At 37.0% G+C, this 20,474-nt stretch overlaps 1 protein-coding gene across 1 annotated transcript in view; it reads right to left on the bottom strand.

Moving 5' to 3' along the window:
- ARID2 (AT-rich interaction domain 2) overlaps positions 1 to 20,474 on the bottom strand; it is a 191,621-nt gene that overhangs the window by 58,081 nt on the left and 113,066 nt on the right. The window contains exons 5-9 of the mRNA XM_004711438.3: positions 12,201 to 12,267; positions 11,859 to 12,109; positions 11,411 to 11,507; positions 11,113 to 11,322; positions 10,128 to 10,295 (exon numbers count right to left, since the gene is read on the bottom strand). Coding sequence (XP_004711495.1) covers positions 10,128 to 10,295; positions 11,113 to 11,322; positions 11,411 to 11,507; positions 11,859 to 12,109; positions 12,201 to 12,267 — 793 coding nt within the window. The remainder of the gene's footprint in view (positions 1 to 10,127; positions 10,296 to 11,112; positions 11,323 to 11,410; positions 11,508 to 11,858; positions 12,110 to 12,200; positions 12,268 to 20,474) is intronic.

Consider the following 20,474-nt stretch of genomic DNA (forward strand, 5'->3'; position numbering starts at 1 on the left):
AGAATCTCTTAGTTACAGAAATTATGACTTTACTTCTAAATATCTAAATGTAAGTTCATTATTAACTCTCTAAGTGGCATGCACACATATTTGGCATGCACACATTTTGAGGATAAAATGAGCAAAAGTTACAAAATTCCTTAGTCAAGAAAATGTTAAAGAAAAAGAATATGTTTTAATAGATTAGTCTTAATGGGGGAAAGAAACAAGATCTATTGCAATAATAGTTCTTAAGTATATATACATATTTTTTGTCCTGTAAGAGGAAAAAAGGTTTGTAAAAAAGTTCTTGTTATTAATCTTACTACATATATAATTTCTAAACTGTCACTAACATAGCTACTTGATGACATATATATATATATATATATATGAAGTAAATTATCTGTTTCCTAGAAAGTTAAATAGATTTGTAGAAAAATGAATTTATCTTTTCTTTTCTGCTATGCTATACACAGGTATTAAGGAAAGCACAAAATATACAAAACAATCTTGGTCATTTTACAATAAAGATGAATCATATATATTTATTCACCATTGAATCAGCATTATTTTATAGCTTTAAACATATAGACCTACCTATTTTTTCTCAGATGACATTTTAGCAAAGCGTCTCAGAACCCTCGGGTAGCAACAATGTGTTTCTGAAACACGGGAAGCTAGATGGGCTCTGTAGCACAGCTTAATCTGTGAATGACTAGACGTTCTCATGATCTTTAACTAGGTATCTAGGCTTTTATTGAACTAGCTAATAACAGCCATTTAGTGAACATTGACACTATAGTATGCAACTTACATTTATATTATTTGTTTTAGTCTTATTTATAAGTACTGTATATACTGGAGTATAAGCTGACCTGAATATCAGCTGAGGCACCTAGTTTTACCACAAAAACTGCATTAAAAAGTGCTGAAAAACTCGGCTTATACACAAGTATATACTGTACAAATTAAATTATCCCCATTTTACAGTTGAGAAAAAATTTACAGGGTAATCTTAAGAGATTAAGTTCCTGATTTGTTCACAGAAGAAATCTGTGAGGCTAGCAGAGCTGAATGCAACTGAAAAATATTCTTTAAAGGAGAACATAAGTATTATAACCAAAGCCGCCTTTCTGCTGGTAACTCAGGATTCTCTTTTCTTCTCTTTCCAAACATGCATCACCTAAAACGAGGCCTTTCCGGGTCTGACTCCATCTAGAGGGCTCTTTCCCTTTGTCGTCACTTAGGTATGAAAACCTATTCATATCAATTTGTCAATTTTTGAAAACAACAGAAATTGAGAAACTATAAAAACTGAATAATGCAAACAAAGAAAGCAACTGGATTAAGAATACAAACTGGGAAGGATATCTGAAGATATGCTAAAGTATACAGTCAGTTTTAAGAATAAATTCCAACGTATTCAAATTTGCTAAAACTTCTTTGCATCAGAACTTATATCTGCTCTCACCCATCCTTTAAAGTATTGCAGGATTATAGCCTGATGTATGTTTCAAGAGCCAGACAGGCTGGCTCCAGGGTTATAATACCAGAAAACCAAAGTCACTGTCATGGAGTCAATTTTCATTCATAGCGACCTTGTAAGACATAGAACTGCACCTGTTGGGTTTCTGAGGTGTTAGCTCTTTACAGGAGTAGGAAGACTCATCTTTCTCTAGTGAAGGGTCTGCTGGTTTTGAACTGCTGACCTTGCGGTTGGCAATCCCAACTCATAACCCACTATGCCACCAGGACTCCTAGGGTTACAATATTCACTATAGCTATGTAATCAATAGTGAGTTACTTAAACTAACCATCTGTGTATAAAATGGGAAATAGTAACAGTAACTGACCTCATTGTTATGAGAGTGAGGAAAATTTTTATATAAATCACTTAAAAACAGTGACTGGCACATAGTAAGCACTATACTTCCTTTTACTATTGTTATTATAGAAATCATTTTATTGGGGGCTCGTACAACTCATCACAATCCATATATTCATCCATTGTGTCCAGCACATTTGTACATTCGTTGACCTCATCCTTCTCAAAACATTTGCTCTCCACTTAAGCCCCTGGTATCAGCTCCTCATTTTCCCATCTCCCTCCCCTGTTCCCCCTCCCTCATGAATGTTTGGTAATTTATAAATTATTATTTTGTCATGTCTTACACTGTTCAACATCTCCCTTCACCCACTTTTCTGTTGTCTTGTCTCTCAAGGAGGAGGTTATATGTAGAGACTTGTAATCTGTTCCCCCTTTCCACCCCACCTTCCCTCCACCTGCCGGCATTGCCACTCTCACCACTGGTCCGGAAGAGGTGCATTTCTCTAGGTTAAAAACCACAACAAGATAGCAAACAAAGAGGATAAGAAACACTACGGCTCACAAGCTTCTTTTAACAAAATAGTATGGTAAGGCTTCCTAACTATTCCTGTGGTTAATATATTACTATTAAGGAGCTAGAGCGGTTGCTAAGTGGTTACATGTTAGGTTGCTAACTGCAAGGCCAGCAGCTTGAACCCACCAGCCGCTCAGCAGGAGAACTAAAAGGCTTTCTACTCCTGTACAGTTCCAGTCTCACAAACTCAGGGGCACTTCAAACCTGTCTTATAGGGTCACTATGAATTGGCATCGATTGATAGCAGAGATTTTTTTTTGTTAAGGGCAAAACATGATATTAGATATTAAATATTCTTGTCATTTGTGTGTTCTGAATTTAGATATGGTGGTGACAATTTTACTTAATGTCCTAATCTCCTCTATCCCTCAACAACTGTCAAAGAATGCATTACTTTTGAGCACGACTCCACACCTGTTCAGTCCAGTTCAGTCATGGTCAATGTAATGATACTGGAACAGGAAAAACTAAGGATCAAAGCCTTTACAGAAACTTAGAAAACAAGAGTAACAAAGGTATTGTATAGCAACCAATTCTACTGACTTAGTCAAAACCCAGCAATGCCCCAGACAAAAATGGTTCGAATCACACAGCTTTGAATGTGTGTTCCAATGTCATGGGTCAGGCTCCTGTTCTTAATATCCCATTTTAGGGCTATAAACTATGATTTTTCACAATCCAGTTAGCACTCCAAATAATAAAAAAAATTTTAATTCAGATGTGTTCTAGTTTTGCTTCTTCAGCCATGACTGAACCAGTTCAAACCAGATCAGAGCCAAGCCCCTGAGGGAGCCTTGGGTTGAGCATATAAGATAAAAATTTCCCTGTTTTTATTAAATGTGGAACATGGCGATATTTTATTCCATTCACATAAAAATACATGGCAATGTTAACTATTTTGTGATTCGAATTCTGAAGTAAAGTTAAATATGAACATGTTTAATGCTTTCTTGAATAGAAGAACCAAGTGCAACAGAAAAGGAGGCCGACTAAAGCACATATTTCTGACAACACAAACCACTGGCTATGTGCTAGAACTTTACACCAGCCATTGAATGAGGTAATCGCAGTGCCAAGGTTTTGACTAAATGTATTCAAAGTACATAATCAACATACTTTATCAGAAAATACTGTAGTGTTCTTGATATGGGCAATATTTCAGTTTTCCTAACTTATGGTCCTCAAGTGTAGTCCTCCAACAAGCAGTGTCAGCATCTTATGGGACCTTTTATTAACTGCAAATTCTCAGGCCCTCCCTGGATCAGACTCTAGTGATGGCGTAATCAGAATGCATTTTAATGAGCTCACCACAGGTGATTCCAATGCACCCTAATGTTTGAGAATCAATGTGCTAATACTTTCTGAATAAATTTGGTTAAACAAGGTCCCTATACTTAAAAGAGTAACAACAAGTGTACTTTATGGTCGTCTTGTTAAATTCTTTTTACATACTTTGCACAAATGAAAATGTCTTTAGTGACTGGTGTCAACTCTTTGATTCCAATAAAAATGAAGACTTAAATCAAGTTGCCAGCTGAACATTAAAAATAATGATGGGACAAAAAATAACAATGGTACACCCTAATTTTTGGAATAAGTTCCACCATCATCTATTTATGCATACTAGATTTTTAAAATGTTTCACAAAAAAGAAGAAAGGTACCAAACTAGTGCTATACAGTTTCACTCTAATAATACACACTATTACATTGTGTAATATTGATACAATACAAAGATACATTGGATGGATAGCTTGCAGAGAACTAGGGGAAATGTCCCATCTATCTCATTCAGAGAGGCGGTTCTGGTACTTTTATTACATACTTAAGATTACTTATAAAATTTTGTAATCTTTGTATTAAAGTTTGTAATCATGTTTTAAACACTTTAAACTTTACAGAGTAATTGGGAATTGAAAAACATTAAAATGTCTATTTTTTCATAGACGATAGGGTAATGAACAAGACTTTCAAGCATAAAATGGCTTACATTACAGTAAAGTTCTACAAGAATATCAGAGTTCAAGTATAAAGAGGGAGGGATACTGTAAAATGTCTAAAGTTAAGAACTTAGGTATCTTTTAGATGGATAAAAACAAGGTAAGTCAAAAAGTATTGCTACAAATTACATCCTTTTTTGAACAAAAATGTCAACATGTGAAATTACTGTTTCTGGCCACATACACCATCTAGGCCTATGCACTCTGGGCAGTACTTCCCTCTAAGTCAGAGGTTCTCAACCTGTGGGTCGTGACCCATTTGGGGGGGCGGGAGGGGTGTCGAACCACCCTTTCACAGGGGTTGACTAAGACCATGGGACAACAGATAAATATTTCACAATATATGATTACATATTGTTTTGTGATTAATCACTATGCTTTAATTATGTTCAATTTATAACAATGAAAATACATCCTGCATATCAGATATTTACATTACAATTCATAACAGTAGCAAAACTACAGCTATGAAGTAGCAATGAAAATAATTTTATGGTTGGGGGTCACCACAACATGAGGAACTGTATTGAAGGGTTGTGGCATTAGGAAGGTGGAGAACCACTGCTCTAAGTCTTTCCTGAAAAATTAGGTGCTCTTGAATTTAACCACATTAACATGGCACTTTGGGTATCCTTGAGGGGGTTAAATTGTGTCCTTTCAATGTCCTTTGAGTTTGGGAAATAAAAGGCGGTCAGAGGGGAAAATCAAGGCAGATGTGGTAAAGTTTCCCAACAAAATTCCCATAGGGTAGCCTTTGCTATACAAGACGAATGAGCAAGTTCACTGCTATTGATGGAGAAAATTTTCCTCAGCACAGTTTTTCCGGTCTTGTGGGGAACAGAAGGATTTCTCTCAAGCTGTCTCCCCCCAAAATATGTCTTGAGAATGACTGTACACAAGGCGGTCAGCGAAAGTAGGACAGAGGTTACTCTCCCTAACCTTAGCCATCAAGAGTGGATTGGGAGCCATTCTCACCGAGAGGTATCAGCTGTCTAGATCAAGCAGACACCACTGTTTATCCCACAACAAATAGGGCCCATTCCTTTCTGTTATTGTTCCCTTGAAGCAGTGCCCATAGGCAAGCCCGGGACCGCTCTAAGATGACTAAGCTTAGGTTACCATCTTGCCACACATGCCCCCCTATCCCCGCCTCTTACTATTGCACGTTCACCCCTAGGTCATCCCCCTCCTATTGCTTGTATTGCCTATGTTACAACCCCTCTCTATGACGTAGGTTGTTGTCTGCTATCAGGGGGCTTGCATGCCTCCCAGGATAATACTGTAATTGTCTGTTTTACTGTATGAGACACCAGAGTGATCAAACTTGTTCAAGGATGAATTGTACTGCCCTTCTCTGTGACGCATAATGCTGTGATGTATCCCCCTAAAGTAAAATGATGCGTGGTGAGCAATAAATAAGGAGACTCCCTGGTTCTGGGGAGGGTGGCTGAGGAGGACAAGGCAGCTGCTTCTACTCTGACGGCTAAGCCCCCTCCACGAGGACCATCAATTGGGGCTGAGGTGAGCAATGCTACCATGAATTGCATCTGACTCCATTACTTGACTCCATCTTTTAACTCTCATGCTCTCTATGACTTTACTATAATCTTTATCACTGTACAATTGCGCCTACCGAACCTGTGATATTCTGTGGGGTTCTCTCTTCCCTTCAACCCCACACGGTCTTTTCTCAATAACGTAGTGCTTAATTTTTGAAAAACCGTCTTCACAAGAATCCACAGAGATATACTTGTGGTATGCAAATTTATTTTGGAATCCCAAAAACTAGTCCCAAAGGATAGCGTCACAAGCTGCTGTTTTGACTACAATTTTTTTGAAGCACCCTACCAAGACTCAGACAGGTGTGTGACTGAGAACTTATCAGTAGCCATCCACTGATCAGCGTCACGTTTGAACATATTTTATTTTTACTAAATCCATGCATATATGAAATGGACCCTAGCAGCAATAATTTTTTACTTCTCCTTAATGAACGACAAGATTTTGTTGTGTACAAAAAGAATTGTAATGGTTTTATTTTATAATACTAAATTTCATCAAAATAAAAAATGTTCTTAGCAATTATTTAAAGTATTAATGAATTTGGATCTCAACCTTCATATGTATTCAGTACATAAATCTTCACAGTGTAGAGTTAAATGAAAAAAAGTTTGAAGACGACAATTCTGTAAGAAAGCAGCATTAAATTATGGGTGCGGAGGGACAAACTATGTAGGACAATTGATTAAGCAATTAAAATATTTAATCCAGAGTAAGTGATAATGTGTATATCAGCTCAAAACTGAATTCTTTTTCACCTTTAAGAAGCCTAACCCAAATTCTGTAAAACACGTGTAAGCTACAATATCTCAATGTTTAATTTTGTTCATTTGCTAAATGAGGATGACCTTTGGGCTGGAGTTATATGAAGGTGAACATTACTGGATAGGTCCAGTAACTAATCAAAATCATTTTAGACTCTATTTTTGAAAATGGTCCATTAAAATCAAATGCCTTCACCGATAATTTATCAATTACTTTAACTCTTCTTAGTTTCCTTATGGCCCTCCATTAATTTAATTTTCAAATTTTTTCTTTGTGAATAGCAATATATCCTTTTCATTACACATTTAACTGGCAGTATATATGGTTCCATTACTTGTCAGGATTGAGAAGCAACATCCTACTGTAGATTCCTCAACATGCATGAAATGCTATTATCTATTGCCTGTGCACGAATGCTCAGTAAGTAGACTGACAGTCAAAATGACCTACCTCCCCCCATGCCTTGTTTGTCCAAGAAGGCCTGGTGGCACAATGGCTAAGGGCTGAGTGGCTAACTGAAGGATCAATGGTTTGAACACCCCAGCTACTCTGTAGGAGAAAAGACCTGGAGATCTGCTTCTTTAATGAATATAGCCTAGGAAAGTCTCTGTCCAAAGGGTCACTAGGAATCAGAACTTACTTTACAGTACACAATTACTTGTCCAGTTTGCTAGTTAAATTTATATAAGAGAAATACACATAACACACTTCTGGATGTTTCCGAAAGACATAATGAAATAAGGATTAATGTTACATATTTTATATAATTAGAAATCTTTGTATTATGAAGTACAGTAGAAAAGAGATTGAGACCGTGATAGGCTATGTAGCAAAGAGATGATTATAGTCTCAACCTAGTCATAAGCACTTTCAATTGAGGACACTTGAGGATTTAGGCGCAATCAGTAAAAACTGGTGATTTGGTGGATGTGATAGTTAAAGGTTAAAGATAAAGAAAAATTTTGCTTGGGCACAATTGAAGAGAATGAGATAGATTTTGAATGTATTACTAGATTGAAAGGGCGTAACAGGTAAATAGATGTTTGAAATAGAGAAACAAGAAGATGGAATAATTAATATTTAGAGAAGATTCAGAAGAAGTATAACATTTCTTCCAAAGGCAGGAGGAAGCTGAAAGAAGAAATTAAAATGTACTAAGTTTGTAAGTAAAGGGGTAAGAAGGTGATGCTGTTTATGCCAGATGGCCTCCACACTGCAAAGTAACAGGTGAGGTCCGCTGAGAAAATGAGCATATTTCACTCAAGGAATGAGAGGTGTCTTGGGAAGTAGGAGGAAGGAGGACATATACTATACATATTGGAGTGGGTTGTTCTCTGGACTAAAGGAGGTGAGAAAGCACTCTACAAAGAGTCTGAGAGTGCTAAAATAAGAAATGATGACTACAATTAGCCAGGAGAAAAGAGACTCAAAGTCTGAAGAGAAAGCTTCAGCCTTTCTCTTTGACAGCCCTGCATTATGACTAAAGAGATTTGAGTTAACAGAAGAAGTGAGCCAAAGATCCTTAGGAGGATGCACATGCGCAGGTAATAGAGGTTTGCATGTATTTCCATGTGTTCAAGTGTGCCTGCTCCTCCTTTACTTTTAAGTCATTAAAAATGGTTTTAAGAGTTAGGTGTATAACCTATAAGGGGGTAGCCGTCCAAAAAAACCCTGGAATTTTTTTCAAAGCTATGTATTTACATTTTGTTTTTAACAAAATAACATTGTCACCTTCAAAGTACTCTTCATTACACTTACTACCATTTGTCAAATATGTGATTCTGTTCCTGGAAACCTTTTTCAAATTCATCTGTTTGGATGGCTGACAGCACCTCCCTCGTTTGTTTTGAATCACCTCTTCTACGTCATCAAATTGCTGTCCTTTCATGTCCTTCTTCATTTGCGGAAACAAAAAGAAGCCACACGGTACGAGGTCAGGTGAGTAAGGTGCATGGGGCAAGAGAGACATGCTGTGTTCTGCAAAAAACTGGCATACTGGGAGGCTGCGTGAGCAGGTGCACTGTCATAGTGGCAAAACCAATCATCTGTCTGCCACAAAACAGACCTTTTTGTCACACACTGTTATGCAATCTTTTCAGAATCTCTAAATAGAAATCTTGATCAATCTGACCTGGTGGAACGAACTCCAAATGCACTATCCACCTCACATCAAAAAACCAAATGGGCATTTTGATCTTTGGTTTCACTTGATGTGAATTTTTTGGGCAGGGTGATGATGGATCCTTTCACTAGCTTGATTGATGTTTGCTTTTGGGGCTGTAAAAATAGCACCATGTCTCCTCACCAATAATAGCTTTGGGAAAAAAGTCTGGGTTGCTTCAGAGCTGTTATTTCAAAGCATGGCCTGTTTCCACTACACGTTCTTTGTCCTGGTCAGTCATTTCACAGTGACCCTTCACATTCCCAAATCGTCCATTAAATTCGCTGAACCAAGCTCCAAGATAGTCCAGATAACTTCACCATCTCTTCAATGGTCGTCGGTTTTCGAGCACAAGTGCACGCGTTTTGTTGACATCGACCATCTAGGAAGTTGATAGCCGTCCCAAACGAGGTTTGTCATCAATCGACATTTCACCTTTATTGAAAGGAGAAAACCACTTGTACACTTGAGTTTTCCCATAGGGTTGTCCTTGCAAGCTGTGTTCAACATCACAATAGTTTCTGCAGCATTTTCTGAGCATGAAATAAAACTTCACGGCCATACACTGTTCTCTTAAATCGGACATCACAAAAACTGAAACAAACTGCTCTTAAGAAAAAATTCACTGTGACCAGAGAAAACTTTCTCCAGCAAAGTCAAAATAGGGTGCACTAACTTAAAGCGAGCTGCTCGATGCTTGCTTAATGGGGAAAAATGCCTATTATGAAAGTTCCACCCATCAGAGCCTTTTCCCTTTTTTTGGGGGGGGGGTATCCCCACCTATGCTCTAATGACTACCTGGGAGAATTATAAGGCAATCAATCTCTGATTATCCTATTCCTGGTAGGTCAATCTGCCATGACCAAAATCACATATAATGCCCACTAGATATTTCTAATTGCACTTATAATTAGGATAGTCCCTCATACTCTTCCTCAAATCATTCTCAACATGATTTTTCAATTATACTATTCTTCTGTGTTCATCTTAATTGTGCTTCTACAGTACGCAAATATTAAAGATATTAGAATACATACCCTATAATGCATCACAGTTATATATATATATATATATATTTAGCATCAGTTTAATATATTTATAGATATTTAGTATCAAATTTACACACCAATAACCATATTAAAAAGATTATGGGAATATATAATCTCTATATATTTAGTATCAGTTTAATATATATATATTTAGTATCAAATTTACACACCAATAACCATATTTAAAAAGATTATGTGAAGACACGAACCTGGGACAGATGCTACATGGGTCTGGGTTTGAACTTGTTCTACAGCTTGTGGCCTAATATCAGACAAAACTTGATGGCTGGAACTTGGATGTTCGACGAGTTTCACTGCAGCTAGGGCATCAGGACCGAACATCTGGATATCCATAGAAACCAGACACACTAACATGTCTAAAATAAGCAAAAAGCCAATAGTTACCTGTTAATATTATTATAAAACAATGCCAAATTCATTGTGTTGTACATAACAGTGGTTCTCAACTGCTAGTCCATAAATCATGCGCATCGGAATTAAATGTGGATTTAAAAAATAGATTTTTACCATCAATCTTTAAAAACTGATTTAGCAAATCTGCAGTGGGGACTAGGCATTGGTATATGAATATATATTTAAGTTTCCCAAGTGATTCTGATGTGTAGTCAGATTTAAGAATGACGTTGTATATTGCAAATGACATTTTAATTTTTCAATAATATTTTTCAAGTTAAATCTTATTAATGCTGACTAGTTTTACAACTATGAAAAAAATCATCTTAGTCAACTGAGTAACATGTTGACATGATATGTGTAACAGCTTTAGAACTGATGACCTACTCCAGAATGAAGTTCACGGATTTTAAACACACTAGCACTATGAGCAACTTTCGAGATGAGCAGGAAGGAAGCCTGTTTCACTCAGCTCCAGGTGCTTAGCAGCAGATGATCATCTGACACAGTCAGACCTGCTTCCCAGAAAGGCAGACATAGCAAGTTTGTCAAATTTAAATCTGATATACAGTAAACTAAAAATAAAGAGAAGGAATAGGGATTACCCAGTCAAACAATGCTCTATATGATAGTCTCTCTATACATGATAAACTAATGTAGACTAGTTAATAAAGACTCCTCAAATAAGTGGGAAACTCCAAATAACTGTGATTTAAAAAATATCACCATATTAAATACCTTCACCCAATGAAGCAAATAATTTAAATATTTTAATCTTACCTATGCTCTTTTCGACTTTTGCAATTTTTGTGCAAGCAACATCTCCCATTTCTGTGAGCATATATAGCACCTCGAGTGTTGAGATCACGAGCAGCACGTCAGGTAAAGTGAGATGACAGATGATCTCTCTGTATGAGTCTTGATCCACATATTCACAAATCAAAACGCCATTATCTTCCGCTTTGCAAAGATTTCCCAAAATTTCCATTCCTGAAAAGCACATGCACACACATTGCTTTCTAATAAATGATTAAAAGTTTGGACACTGTAGACAATGAGAAGCTAACTGAATACTCACCTCTCATCTTTAAAAATCTATCCCTTGACATCAGGCATTTCGTAACAGTATGGAACATCAGATGAGTAGTTTTGAAATCAACAGGGTCCAATAAAAGCTGGGGAAAAAGAAAGGCACCATTGTTGAGATAGGTTTTCTTCTAGTGCTGTACATTCCAAATTTAATGAAAGTGAACATAAAAAATGTACAACTTAAGAAAAATGTAGTTATGTGAACAGTCATTACTGCATTTTAAAGAATCATTTAAAATGCTTGGTAACTTTTACAACAGTATTGATAATTCCAATCCACTATTTAGAAAAAAAACAACTTTTTCTAAATATTTACTGTACTTACAATATGTGAAAATACATAACAAAATGGCAACTGTAATAATGCCACAGCATAAAATTTTTAATTATCTTTCCTATCACAAAAGTTACTTCAAGAAACTGAGTCACATGCTTACCTCAGCTGCAATATTTCCTAATGTATCAAGGCCCAACTGTCTTAGAGAAATAAAATGACTATGTGCAGAAAGTAATAGGAAACGAAGACAAGTTCGATTAGCTGCCAAGAGCTTAACATTGCCCTCTTCAAATGAAAGATTTCGCAGAATCACAGCAATCTGAAGTACCCGCTGTCCTTCAATATCGTTAATGCCCAGCTTTCGAGGTGGATGAAATAAAGATTCCCAAATCCATTCTCCTGATGTACCTTCTGCATATAAAAAAGGTTTTACACAATTTAGAATTTGTTACTAATATCGACATTCTAAAATTATTTAGTAATTTTGCACTCAGTGACTTACCATGAGACTTATTTCTATCGGAAATGAGGTCACGTACTTCATTATCATCAACAATGTCTTTCCAAAACTGTAATGATAAAATTATACTGAATTATGACTTTTGAAATAATTATATTATTACGTTAAAAGTGATCACACCTAAAAGTATATCTCTGCTTAATATATACATATATATTTTACTTCATGTGGGTCTCATTACATTCCAGGGATTTTTTACATAAATGTTCTAATTTTCTCTAGATTGTAAGTTTTTTTGTTGTTAATCATTTTATTGGGGGCTCGTACAACTCTTATCACAATCCATACATCCATCCATTGTGTCAAGCACGTTTATATGTTTGCTGCTATCATCATTCTCAAAACATTTTCTTTCTGCTTGAGCCCTTGGTATCAGCTCCTCATATTTTTACCCTCCCTCTCTGCTCCCCGCTCCCTCATGAACCCTTGATAATTTACAAATTATTATTATTTTGTCATATCTTACACTGTCTGACGTCTCTCTTCACCCACTCTTCTGTTGTCCATCCCCCAGGAAGGAGGTTATATGTAATCCTTGTATAGATTGTAATACTTATATATGAAAGGTGTCTTTTTAGGTTAGGGGTTCTAAATCTGGACTCTTAGAATAATTCTTAAGAGTTTGTGAAAGAAATTAGAGCATCTACCTGTGAAAATGTCTAGAAGCTGTTTTTTAATGCCTTTAGGCTCATTAACCTTAGCATTTCCTTCAACTCTAAATATTAGGCTGCAAACAACAGCAATATTAGCATTATCTAAGGCATGCCCACCAATAAGAATCACAGATAGTTTCAGACCGACCACTTTGCAGTACAAATAGCTAGAAATGGTGTTTATGCTCATCAGTAGTTAAAAAATTATGAGTCATGACAAAACTGTACATGAACACAACAGTATTACTGCTTACAGACCCTACTGCAACATAGATGTCACCTAGCAAGTAACTCTACATCTAGTAAGCATCCAAACAGCAAGAGGTGACGCAGTATGCAACCAAATTAATAACCTAGGTAAGTAACTTGCTTTCCAGTATTCTCTAGCTATAAAGTATTTTCATCAATATGTGGGACACGAGTAAATATTTACCCCTTGTTATGTGTAATTTCCCAAGCTAATACATTTATCCTGGTATTTCCAAACAATTTGACTATCACTTTATCTTGTGATACACCTCACTTTTTATTGCAAAAATTTTTGATATGTGTATTTCAAGATTCATCTTAAGAAGCTTAAAAAAAAAAAAAGAACAAGTAACAAGAGGAGCATCAAAGAGCAATCATACACAGACTTGGGTTTTTCTAGAGTTCCTACATAATCCATGAGGTAGAAAGTACTAATTGATTAAAGTAGTATAGGTTCAAATTATACTCTGTAAACAATGAAAGAACAGTGAAAGAGAATTATCAAATTAACGAAAAATCAAAATAGACCCACTGTTGTTGAGTTTCACTCACAGTGACCCAAGAGGACGGAGTAGAACTGCCTCTTAAGGTTTCTAAAGCTGTAAACCTTTACAGAAGCAGATGGCCATCTCTCCTTGATGGAGTGGCTGGTAGGTTGGATTCACCACTCCTGTGGTTAGCAGAAGGGTGCTTTTAACCACTACACCAATCCTCTTTATTGAGGATTTCCTGAGTTCTAGGTAGGAAAACCAAATGTATAAGGGTTGGGGAAAAGAAATTGTTTAAGAATTATTTGAGGCCAAGTTTCCTTTCAAATGATTAGCAAAAACAATGCAGTAATATCTGTTTCATTTTCGCAATATTGGTTTTTCCTAATCCAAACTACAAAATTCCCACAGAAATGTCTGCTGAAATTTGCAATCAACATTATAAATAAAGGGGGATTAGTCAGCCATAAAGGAGGATTAGAAGAGTTACAGCACCAATAACTTTAGATAAAGATGATTCAGGTATAAACAAATATATATTTAAATTAAAACCAGGAAAGATCAAATTGGGATAATATAAAAATAACGAAAAGAACATTTTGAAATTAAAATGGTCACGTTATTAAAAATTTAACAAATAGATGAGTAGCATACTACGCACACATGAAAAGATAAAAAGCAAGCTGAAACTGCTGATAGTTAAAGAGATGCAAGGCAAGTTAGGAGAAATGAAGGATGGATATGAAAGTCCAAACTTTGAAATTCCACAAGAAAAGAAAATCTGTGCCTGGTCACAGGGTGGTGAAGCACCAAAGGCAAATGAAAGATGACAAATCAATTTTATATTACCCAAAAAGGAAGGTGGAAAACAACAAATGACAATTTTTAAAAGTCTTAACAGAATTCAATAAATGGAATGAGTGCAAAAACAAAAACTACCCCAAAACCCCACATCTCAGAATCTTTCCATGAACAAATTTTCACTTAAAGTAAGGAAGAATGTGTTCTTCACAAAGAAAGAACATAAATTCAGAAGGAAGATGGGGTATTTAAGAGAGAATGAGGACATTGGTTTTAAATTAAAAGGCAGGCTCGCCTAGGTTTCATATTGTATGAAGGCACAAAAATAGTGACCATAGCTAATACTATTTATTATCAACAAGCTGGGAATAAAAATGAGATAAAATTAATATTTTCTCAAGCTAAAAAAAACACAAACAGATTAAAATCTCAGTAAGAAAGCGTCCAATTTTTTGATTGAAAATCTTGGGTTTGAAAGCCGAACAGGGGAAAATAGATGAAATAAAATAGTTTAGAAAAAAACCACATACACATAGTTAGGTGATTTATTACAAATGTGTTATAATAGAGGGAGAAATATTAATTAAGGAAGCCAGTTCAACAGGGTAGCCATTAGCCATTGAAGGGGTGGTGGTGTCCTTGACCCAACACACATCACATACACACACTTTCAAATAACTAAATAATTACTCTAATGTGAAAGACAAGAGAAGTTGTTAGCACATGTTTTGTGCTAATTAAACATACTAAACATACTTCTAACTATTGACTGTAAGATTAAAAACTTGACAACAATAGAATTAAGAGCTCATGTTCATCAAACGACACCATTAATGAGTGAAAATACAAGCTAGAGAGTACAAGATATTTATATTTTCCATACAGATGATGTAAGAAAAAATTTTATATAAAATATATATGAAGGGGCTTCAAAGTCTGTGGAAAAACCCAATTATAAGATTATAAAATTTTTCCAAAAGATTTTTAAAGTCCTATCATAAAGATCTCTTACCAAGCAACAAGATTAATAATCTACATTTAAAAGGACTATGGAAATGACTGTACAATCCTCTTGAACATGACAGAATGCCAAATATTATTAAAAATGAACACCTGAAATTTTGATATACTACTGCTAAGTGAATTTGTATAACCACTTTGAAAATCTGTTTGGTAATATCTAGTAACAGTGAAAATGCATAACTCATCAACTGTACTTTTAGGTCTATTTCCCAACAGAAATGCATCCATTTTAGCAAAACACACATACAAAAACCTTCCTAGCAGAATTATGTTTTCCTAACTAGTAATTATCAACTCCTTATAATTTTTTGAAAGATGATGTCTAAGTTCTACCTATGTGATAGGCACTAGGAATAGAACTCAGTGGGCTGTAAAAGCCTACAGATACGCATACTTTAACAACACGTCTCATTGGGCCAAAGCTCTCCCTGCTCCTGATACGGTATATTGCTGGCAGTTGTTAACTACAAAGTGACACCTCCTGAGGCTGGCTGCTCCCGCAGCCAACATACTACCCGCTGATGCACACAGAAAGACTCCCAGAGCTGACTGCAAATTCAGAGCCTGTTCTGGGAATGCCCACTCCTCCCTGTCTGAGCACAGCAGAAAGGCTGCTGTAGTCCCAGATAATTCATTTCTACCTACGTTTAAGGCTTCAGGATCTCTATTCTCAAGGGTTAAGTGGGCCCTCCAGGAGTGAGAAAGGGGACCATGAATGGAAGATTACAACCAGTCCTATCTATAGGCTCTGTGGTAGTTAACATAATCGTTTGCCAATTTGAGAGGATTAAAAGTGAAGGGGTAAAGTCTAGCCCAGAGGTGCTCACACTTATTCAGCATGTGAGCTACTTATAAAATGATCAAGTCAAAATGATCTATCAACTACAAAAATGCAAAGCATGTTAATTTTTATTCATTACATTTATTCATAAATGCATCGAGAATTCTTTATATGTACAATGTATGTTTATGTACCTTGCATAACTGCATGAGTCCATATTGCACAACACACCATTAACTATGTACATTTTTTTTTCATTACCTGAGTTTACGCTGATGACTTGCACTGAATGGAATGAGCCAGGGATGCATAGTCCGGACAGTAGCTGCTGACAGCCAGCCTGGAGCACACTTCCAAGTGATCATCAGTCGTGGTGGAACGGGACTTGGACTTAACGATCGTTATGTGGGAAAAGGCTGACTCCATAAACAAGTAGAGTCGAATAATGCAGTCCAGGAGGTAGCACATGTTCTCATGTTTGGGTGCTTTCCCTCAGTGAGTAAGTTCCAGAACTGCGGTGTGTGCTCTGGACTTCAGCTGAATGTTGGCTTATAGTGTCAAAATCTCCCATTCCGTATGAAAGTGATGCGTTTTTGTCTTCTTACTTGGTCCAGTTCCCCCACTCATTTTAATACCCTTTCTTAGGTTTAAGAGAAAAAAACCATGGTCTAAAAATTGGTGATAAATTAGCTTGTCAGTTTTGCTGCACTTAGCGCAGTTGTTTGCACATGCGTTTGACACCTAAGATTGCATCTGATTGGCTGCGCTGTATATCAATTAAGTGACGGCATTGATGATAGGCTTACATCTATTTTTTAAATGCCATGTGATCTACCCACACTACATTTGCAATCAACTAGTAGATCACGATGGACGTATTGAGCACCCCTGGTCTAGCCTGTCAATCAGGTCATGGACAACGAGGCTCATGTGTGGGCATGGCTTTCTCCTGAAGGTTCTGGGAACTTGGGTATTCCTCCTTGGAGGTGAGAGACACTCTCTTCTCTATGCTCGCTACCTGGGAGACACTGCAGCTGACAAGACCCGTGGGGCTACGCTAGTGCCCTGAGCTGGAAAAGCCACGTGGAGGCCCCTGCCAGCGCTGGGATGCTTACAATGGCACTGGATCCACAAGACTTCCCACCCACTGGCCTGTGATCTTCCTGCATTCGGCATCACTGCATGTGTTTCGTGAGTCTAAAGAGGCTTTTATAGATTGGTATCAGACATATGGGCTAATATTGGACTTAATCTGGACTGAGCTGGGATGTTTTCTTAATGTACAATTAAGCTTTATATAAAGCGCTTATTAACATGAGTGTCTATGAATTTTGTTTCTCTAGTCTACCCAGATTAACTACAAGCTCACAGGTGGTTCATTAGTTGTGGGTTCTACAATTGAAAATGAGGTCATGAACACATACAGCAAGCAGGGACAGGAGTGATAACCAATGAAAAAATACCACACCTCTTACCACTCCTTAGCCACACACACCTAGTATGTTTTTGTTCTCTTTGGGAGTTACTGGAAGAAACCTCAGTCTAGATTTTAAAAACACATGAAAGGGTAAGTAAGGCCTTAAAATCTCTACCTACCTAAGAATTTCTTGCACAAAGAAATATTGCCTCAAACACTGATTAACACCAGAGAAAACTGAGAAAGACAACACCCTGAAAAGTACTAATGCCTGTGATTCCACCAAAAATTACCTGATACACATCAAGCATTATGAAGGTTTTTCAAAAGGGGACACACACATGTGCATGCACATGCTATTTGAAGAATTAATGGCAGAAAATTCCTGAACCTTAAGAATCTAAATATCCAAAACGAACTCTGAACAATGAAAAGAAAACTGTGCACACTCCATTTTGTATCATACCCACTAGGACACAAGTAGTGAGTGCCTAAAAATAGACTAGCATAGAACCATCCGTTAAATACAAATACAACAATACAATATCTCAAAAAAGACAACAAGCAATTTCAGTTCACGTGAGGAAACCAGACAGAGTGGCTCAAACAAGTAATCAAAATACAAAACCGTAAAACTTTTCTGAGAAAGAAATGGCACCAGGAATACCTGATGAGGAATTCCAAAGAATGATATTTATGTACTTTCAATAGCTTGAAATATCAAGAGAGTTGTCAATCACAACTTCTGAAGTCAAATGGTTGTATAAACAAATGCGGTGAAGAAAGATGATGGTCCCTGGCTATTAGAAGATACAGCATCTGAGGTCTTAAAGACTTGAAGTTAAACAAACGGCTATCTAGCAGGGAAGAAACAAAGCCCACATGGGAGAAGCACACCAACCTGTGTGATCACGAAGTATCAATGGGATCAGGTATCAGGCATCGAAGACCCAGAACAATCATATTCATGTGAACAAGTGGGGTGGGAATGGAGACCCAAAGCCCATCTGCAGACAACTGGACATCCTCTTACAGAAGGGTCACAAGGAAGGGATGAGTCAGCCAGGATGCAGTATAGCACAGAGAAAACACACGAGATTTCTCTAGTTCTTTAATGCTTCCTTCCCTGCACTATCATGACCCCAGTTCTACCTTAAAAATCTGGCTAGACTGGAGCATGTACACTGGTCCAGATAAGAGCTCTTGACACATGGAATACAAGACAGATAAACCCCTCAAGAACAATAATGGGAGTAGCAATACCATGAGGGTAGGGGTTCAAGAAGGGGGAGAAAGTGGGAACTTTTTGCAATGATCGATGTATAACACACACACCACCACCACCACCACCACCACCACCACCACCACCACCACCACCATGAATAACAGAAATGTGGGTGAAGGGAGACAGCAGATGGTCTAAGATATGAAAACAATAATTTATAGTTTATCAAGGGCTAATAGGGGTGGGAGGGTTGAGGAGGGAGGGAAAAAAAAGAGGAGCTGATAACCAAGGCTCAAGTAGAAAGAAAATGTTTTGAAAATGATGGCAACATAGTATAAGTGTGCTTGATACAATTGATGTATGGATTGTTATAAGAGCTTTAAGAACCCCCAATAAAATGATTTATATTTAAAAAAAAGATGTTGATGAAACTAAAAGTTTAAAAAACAATCTTTAGAATTTATAAAAATAAAAGAAAAACCCAATAAATTAAAAAGAAAAGCTATATAAAAACAGCAAATAGAAATCCAGAAGATTAACTTTAAAATTTAAGGAATAGAAAATACATAGAAATGGCAAATGGAAGATTAAGTGAGGTCATAGGCGAATTTCAATACTTCTTTGCTAAAGGAACAATCATATATATATATAAGAAAGCCTAAGAACTATGTGGGACACCATCAAGAAGAATAACTTACTTGTGACTGGAATTTCAGAATGTGAAGAGACCACAAAAAGTCAAGAGATAATTGCAGATTTGTTGGAACACAACTTCTGAAATACTATGAAAGTCAAGAAATGCATTCAAGAAGGCAAGCAAACCCTACACAGTACATAAGCCTTGTGATAGTTAGGTTAGGTCTACTGTGCCAACCAGGCCTCCCTAAGAACATGTGGGCAGAATTTACTCAGGTCGCAGCTTGACTGGAGGGCTACCAAAATAAATACTTTCTGTGGTGGCATCCTCTCTTCTTCCCTGGTGATGGGGCCAGCGTGGTGCTGCTGCTTGAGCTAAAGGCTCCTTCAAGACTTGCTTTGCCAAGCTGTATTGCTTGAGCTCGAAGCTGGTAGATCCTGTCTCCATGTATTGCTGAGTTTGAGATCCCATAGGGGCCTGCTTCTCTGTGCTACCGTACTACTGACTTGCTGCTCCACCCTGCTGCTTGCTGCCTGTGGGGCTGAACTCGGCCTGTCTTGCCTGAGGGAAGACTCCACTGTCTTGCTTCTTATGTTGAAGGACCTTCAGTATATTAACTGCTCCATGAAAGTGAGTTGAACTGAGCTCTCTGTACTGCTGTGTGGACTAATCAGCCATTATATTCCTTCTCACTGTTAAACCTATCCTTTAATATGTATATAATCATAAGTTCCCTGGTTCTGTTTCTCTAGAGAACCCAGGCCTCCACCCCGAAAATCAGCAAGAAATATCATAATCACACTTTCCAAAACCAAAGAGAAGGAAGGAATTCTGAAAGCAGCTCAGTGAAAATGAAGTTATCTATAAAGGAGATCAATAAGACTAAGCTCTGAATTCTGGAAAGAAACCAGAGGATGGCAATAGGATGAAGTATAAAAAGCTGAAAGCAATAGGATGAAGTATAAAAAGCTGAAAGAAAAAA

Source organism: Echinops telfairi, unplaced genomic scaffold, assembly GCF_000313985.2.
Source record: "Echinops telfairi isolate 266 unplaced genomic scaffold, ASM31398v2 ScPeMD7_12;HRSCAF=54, whole genome shotgun sequence".
NCBI lineage: Eukaryota > Metazoa > Chordata > Mammalia > Afrosoricida > Tenrecidae > Echinops > Echinops telfairi.